Source organism: Sinocyclocheilus grahami, unplaced genomic scaffold, assembly GCF_001515645.1.
Source record: "Sinocyclocheilus grahami isolate Dianchi unplaced genomic scaffold, SAMN03320097.WGS_v1.1 scaffold1638.1, whole genome shotgun sequence".
In the NCBI taxonomy this organism is placed as follows: Eukaryota; Metazoa; Chordata; class Actinopteri; order Cypriniformes; family Cyprinidae; genus Sinocyclocheilus; species Sinocyclocheilus grahami.
The window spans coordinates 165,254-172,364 of record NW_015506817.1 but is presented as its reverse complement, the minus strand read 5'-3'; the positions used below and the strand labels follow the sequence as shown (position 1 = coordinate 172,364).

At 36.9% G+C, this 7,111-nt stretch overlaps 1 protein-coding gene across 2 annotated transcripts in view; it reads right to left on the bottom strand.

Moving 5' to 3' along the window:
* LOC107571708 (MSL complex subunit 3) overlaps positions 1-7,111 on the bottom strand; it is a 175,422-nt gene that overhangs the window by 81,402 nt on the left and 86,909 nt on the right. For both annotated transcript variants that reach the window (XM_016258038.1, XM_016258039.1), the window contains exon 9: positions 5,667-5,977. In XM_016258038.1, the coding sequence (XP_016113524.1) occupies positions 5,667-5,977 (311 nt within the window). The remainder of the gene's footprint in view (positions 1-5,666; positions 5,978-7,111) is intronic.

Here is a 7,111-nt window from a genome sequence, read left to right as displayed (position 1 = left end):
GAAGGGCAGAGCCCTTGAAGTGTGTTTTTTGAAGGGTGCAGGGTATTACTGTCTCGTATAAGCGTTTGAAACTCCCTTGGCGAAGGGAATGACTGACCAAATGTTACCTTGACAACGCTGCGCGTGCGTGCACTTGCAACTCCATCAGTTGTTGCAAATAAATATATATTATTATTATTATTTTATTCAAATATTGTCTAATTGTGTCCTATTTACTATTAAACATTTTCAAAATAAACTTGCTTACACTACCGTCTTAAATCATATTTCTATCACTGACGAAAAATATGTTGTCTTACATTAAAATAGACAAATTTAATTAGCCTATTCTATTTATGTTTGTATGTGAACTCGAAATCAACCCCAACTTTGCTTTAAAAAGCATCACAAGATCTCCTAACCGAAGATCACATGATCACAACGGAAATCACATTGTATATACAGGTGCGTCTCAATAAATTAGAATGACGTGGAAAAGTTCATTTATTTCAGTAATTCAACATAACTTTGGCCACTATAATCGTGATATGAAATTTTCATACCGTTACATCCCTATGGTCGACTAACGGTTAGTCGACTATTAAGGGCAGCCCTAGAAAGAAGCATCCTGATTTGATTAGGGTCAGTGTATTTCCTGGTCATCGCACTTTGTAGGCAGCATGAATGACTGTTGTGACTAGACCTTCTTCTTGCAATCTTCAAAAGACTTTTGTCTCATACCTTCATTGAAATGGAAAATGGCCAGGCGCATACGGCCAATGAAACTCTCTCTCTCTCCAGCTCATTGGCTACCGATACAGGAGAGAACCAATCAGCTGTGCCATGTGATGATGTCATTATGTCATATTGAGTTAGATCTATTGGCCATCTAGAGTTTCATGCCAGAGCATTGTATTTCTGTCATGACAACTCTTGGGAGTGATTTTCATGGTAATATTCATGACAATGTTAATGTATTTGGTCTTGGCGGAATAGATCTGCTAACGCATTTGATACACATAGAGCCGTAGTTCGCTGACAAGCTACGCAATATCGCGTTTATAATCAAATGCGATTCATCTGCGATTATGAACGCATTATTGCGTAGCTTGTCAGTGATTTACGGCTGTGTATTAAATTACGCTCCATCTGAAAGCACACGATGGAGATTTACTACTAATCACAGAACCAGCTTTTTACTGCACTACATGCATTCACAAACATGCTTATTTTATTTAACCTGTTTTCATGTCTATCGGCGTGTGCTTAGAGCGATTACATGCTCTAAACTCGGTTTGCTCCAGCTTTACAGATGTGTAAATGCTAGTGCTGTGTTCAAAATATCGATACGACGATGTATCACAGAGATTTGACGTTATGAGCATACAGCTGGACCTGTATCGATATTGTGGCACGTGTGCAGCAGTGGGCCGCGCTTAATTTGTTTAAAATTTTACAACGTTAAAATTTAGTAGAAAAGCGCGAGGTTTCTAAAAAAGAATGAATAGAGCATATATAGGCTACAACAAGGTTTAATCTGGCTGCAGAGGAACACAACTGGGTTGCCTGATATAAAGAGATGTAATCCCCGAAACAGAGCTTCACACTTGCGCAATACGGAAATATCTGCTAAGTGTGCTACTTATCTTTGTCAACCTGGCAACCATGTGCACATGCGCTCTCTCCACTGTGGATAAACGCGCTCGCTTTCTGAAAACACCGCTTAGCTTGCAGTTTAGCGATCTCCACTTCAATATTCTATTCTTAGAAAATTGTAATTCATTGAGTGTTCATTTATGAGAGAGCCGCGTTTCTCTATTAACAGTAAAGTGGCTTTAATTCCTTTAGAAACAATGATGTCACCAGCTCCTTGTTGAAAAAGATAATGCAGCTCTTGAGCGATTAAGCTATTTAGTTTATAAAACTGCGGGGCAGCGCTAAAAAGTTTGTTCCTGAATGTCTGAGTGCGGCCACAACGTGATCTGTGTGTGTGACTGAACTTAACATCAAACTGCTTCTGTTTCACACAAATGCTGGCACAGACGTGCATGTTCGGCTAGAGTCGCTTTGAACTTGTGCATCTTCGGAAGCGGAGCTGCGCAGAAAGTCCTGCCGCGCACACCTAAGCGAACTTGCGGACGCATCGAGTAAATCAGCCTTGTGTGCGTTAGATAAAGTGAAGACCGCGCGTTAGTTTAAAACTCTTCAAATAATTTTTTTTAATCGTAGAGAGTGTGTTAATTTGTGCAATGATAACCTACCAGCAATGTAAGTGATTTTTTTTTAAATATTAGAATGAGTACATTACAATATAAATTTATTAGAACGAGTACATTATTCAGTGTATGCAGTGTTTAATAAACAGCTGTTTTTTAAGGTGAAATTCAGTGCAGTCCTGTATCGTGATACGTATCGTGGCCTCTGTATCGTGATACATATCGTATCGTGACTTTACTGGTGATACACAGCCCTAGTAAATGCTGCTGCTAATATGCTTAATATTTCACTCTTGCATACGATGCAAACTGCTAACATGACATTTATTTTAACCTTGTTTATGGTTGTTCATTTTTCAATTCTATTAGGCAGACCACGCAGTACACACAGCGATATGGATTAAAAGAGCATTAATTTATCTTAGATGTTGATTTCAGACGTTTCTGAAGTGCACTGCTACAGCAAACACTGCCAAGTATTTAAATGTTGAGTAGCGAGCTCATTGGCTACCGATACAGTAGAGAACCAATCAGCTGTGCCATGTGATAATGATGTCATTATGTCATACTGAGTTAGATCCATCAGACTGCGCCATCTAGAGTTTCATGCCAGAACTTTGTATATATTAGTAGTCAAAATTAACACGTTAATTGGTCTAAACGCATTTGGTTTCGGTTTGTATCGCGTATCTTGTCAATGTCTGTGCTTGCTTGGCCATTTGTTGTGGAGAAAATAAGGAAAGTGTGATCAAGCGCCAGCAGAAAACAGTGTAAAGAAATAGTCTTTGAGAGAAGCAGTCTTTATCAGCAGAAGTTAAAAGCAGCTTGTAAGTGTATTTACTTGTCTCATTAGTGTTTAGTGCAGTTGTCATTGCTAGGAAACGCTTGTTTTGTTTACTGTGTGGAGACGTGCTGATATCGCGTTTGGTCTCGTTCTGTATCGCGTATCTTGTCAGTGTCTGCGCTTGCTTGGCCATTTGTTGCGGAGAAAATAAGGAAAGTGTGTCCAGCTGAATTAATTTAGTATTTTGTTAGACGGGTATAAAAAAGCTTAGTTTACCGCAGCAGCCGTCGCGTGAAGGCCTCCTTGTGTGTAGACCGAAGAGTGTAAAGACCATGGACTCTACCGTGCGACTCCACCGGGCAGGACACCGGCAAAGGATAAGTATCGCTTTTTATTTCTCCTCTTTCCTATGACTTGTTTTCGCCTCTGTTTCAGTTTTTATAACCATTTCTTACTATGTGTAAGTAAGTTGTTGTTTTTTAACGTGTGTTTGGCAGTGTTATTTTTTAGGATTACTGATAAACTACTGTCATTTGATTTGTATTATTTGTATTTGTTATTTATTTAAATTTTAGTTACATTATGTTTGAATTTATTATGTCTGTATAGGTCTTTTATTAAGTTTTAGATATTTTAATACTTCAACCAACTAAATGGAAATGAAATAATATATATATTGAATTTATAAATGTGTATGTACATACACAATATATATATATATGTATGTGTGTGTGGTTGTATATACACATGTAGTTGTTTTTTTGGTGTTTGGCTTAGTGTTATGTTGGAATCATTATTATACTCCTATACCTTTTGTTTTTTTATATTTTGAATTGTTTTTAGCTTTATTTTTTGTTTTCATTTAAATGTTAAGTTTTGAAATTTTGTAGTATGCATTTGTCATTTTTATTTAATCTATTTATTTTTAAAATGTGTATAGGTAGTATTTATAAGTTTTAGCTTTTAGTTTTGGATCTGTTTTTAGTTGTTTTAATACTACAATTGATTGCTTCTGTTGTCCTCATTTGTAAGTCGCTTTGGATAAAAGCGTCTAATAAATGACTAAATAAATAAATAAATAATTGTGCCCTTTTTTTCTTGGCATCCTTTGGATAGCATTACAGTAGACTATATGAACACACTATCAAGCACGATAAGACAAATTACAAGCGGCAACCATCTGGTCTCTCTCTTGAAACTAACATGGAAGTAACTTAAACTGCAATTCATCGACTGGTCCTAGAGACTGTCTCCAAAAGAGAGTCAGTCCCATAGACCCCCCATGTTAAAATGCCCAACTTTACAGCAGAATTTTTTTTTTACAGCCTGGTACAAAAAGTGGTTTGGTCTATATAGCTAATTTAGCTCTTCATGATAATTGTGAGGGGAGTGATTTTTTTTTATAACTCATCCATTTAAATTATATTAAGTCTTAAAGTTCTGCATAATTAAGGGCATGGCCACTTGAGTGACAGGTGGATTGCCACTGCTGTCACTACCGCCAAACTAGGCGGTAATGCTCAAAATGCTCAAAAATTACAGAGTAATGCAAGTTCTTTTCGGCGTTATCAGGAAAAAATTACACAAAACACATCGGTGCATTTGTCGACCCCTGAGGGTTAATCATATACAACTTATAAATCATTATATGCCAAATTAATAGTAGTTATTTGTAGTTATTATTGATGTGGTTTGGAATAGGTAAAATGTGCTAGGAAAAAAATATGATTAGAATATAGACATACATAATATACATAATAATTATGTACATAATGTATATTCAAATCAGATTTAAATGAAAACTACTTAAAATTATGCATACAGTTACAGTTTTCAGAAATAAAAGAGTTTCCCAAAGAGTAAAAGCCCACACACTCTCAAAAATCTAAAGTCACAAACGAAATTAAAGCAGTGTAAGCAATTTACTTTCATAATAAGCTTAGTGATATGAAATTTTCTGGTATTAAGAGCCAGTTCAAGAAGAGGTGGTGATTCTAACAAAAGACTGTTACAATGTGAAGCTAAGTGGATCTATTATATGGACTGTGTATATCCGAAGGGATTAAATGAAGAACTTCAATTGTCATGTTTTTTATGAATTGTACTTTCTTGTCAACTCCAACAGACAACCATTGTTCCACAATTTGATATATATTATCTATTGCTTTAAATATACCCATCTTGTGGTCATTTCTTTTTTCTTTATTTCATTTTTTCTTTTCTTTATTATTTTTCTTTCTTCGTTTTTTTTTCTTTTCTTTATTTCTTGATATTGTGGAATTTAATATGTTGTTTTATTTATTTATTTTTTCATCTAGCATATTTAACCATGTTTTTTTTTTCTTTCTTTTTTGGATTAGTGCTTGTTCTGGTTTGATCATGTGATCTCCTAAATCATCATGTGATTTCTCAAATCAACTGTTCCCAGTTCCAACACTGTTAAGCTTGGCATTGAAAATGGTCAACATGTGACCGAAACGTTTGCCATGTTTTTTTCATTAAATTGCTTACACTGCTTTCATTTTGCTTGTGACTTTTGATTTTTGAGAGTGTGCGGGCTTTTTTCAAGTATTTAACTCTTTGGGAAACTTTTTTGGTCTACGCACCTCGGTTGGATTGTTTTAAAGGCGCTGTGAGTCTCCGGCTCTTTTTAATAAATAAAACAGGACACAGAAAGTGTGACTCACTCTTCTCTAGGTTGAGGAAGAACTTGGGTAGTGGTGCCTGCACCTCAGCAGGCCTTCGCTTTGGTTGAGGAGAGGCATTGCTGCTGCCTCCACCCCCAGGCTCTGCCGCTCGATCCCCTCCAGATGTATTGCGTGTTGAGCGACGCAAAGATTGGGTGGAATCGGAATCCAGGTAGGCACAGCGTCTGCGCTTAGGTGGGGTTGCCATGATGACGGGGACACTGGAGGATTCACTCAGAGCTGGTTGGCTGTCTGTGGACTGGGGGGTAGAGGGATTCTGGCCAGGACTGGGGGATCGTTCTCTGAAAGTCCTTTAATAAAAGTGAAAATTATGAACAATGTTAATTGGGATTTCAAACAGCTTAATTGATTCAAAAACTGAAAAAAAGAAAAAAAGATGCAACATCACCCTTATATCTTTAGTACCTGCAGTAATGAGTACACCTTAATTTCCCACAAACATGCATGTAAATGTCCTGACTGACAGGGACTGCATGTGTGCGTGTACCTGGCATTCCCTATATTATGGGGACCAAATGTCCCCACAAGGAAATACCAGTAAATTTTGTTTATTTTGTATTTTTGATTAAGTTTTTGAAAATCTAAAAATGCATAAAGTTTTGTGTGGGGGGTAGGTTTAAGGGTAGGGTTACGGTAAGGGAATAGAAAATACAGTTTGTACAGTATAAAAACCATTACATCTCTGGAATGTTCCTTTTTTTTTTTCTGGAATCTTATAGGCTAGAATACAGTATGTACATAAACAGAATATATATATATCTATATATATACATATATATATTGTGACGAGCGTCCCGAAGCTTCATCAGCGTCACCCTGGAAACAAGCGAGGAGCACCTGGCCATCATCATCACAGGTTGATCGGTCACAGCTGCACCTCATCAGGCGGCGGCTACATAAACCACGCAAGCCCTGCCATCTAGGAGATTCCTCCATGAGACTGAGCACTAACTCGCCCTCTCATTTTTCCCACAGAAAGCATGCGTGTGACCGACCAGCCCCACAGGAGCACTGCACCGACCCTCTGCACTGGGAAGACAGAAGAGAGCACTCACGGCACCGGAGCACCTACCTGGACCTTTCTCACGAACACCCATCACCCCAATAAATCCACCCTCCGGGGTATTGATTGAGTTTACTTGTCGTGTGATTCTTCACCCCGTTACAATATATACACATACCTAAACACATTTTTAGCTATGATAACTCAAATGGTGATCAAACACTTGTAATGACAAAAATATGTAATGGAGGCAGGGTATTTAACAATTTAACAATAAACCTTATTTTCCAAAATGAGCCTGGCATCAGTGCACTTAAAAGTAAACTTCACTTCACTTATTATAAATAAATTTAAAACACAAATAGAACAATATATATATATATATATATATATATATATATATATATATATATATATATAT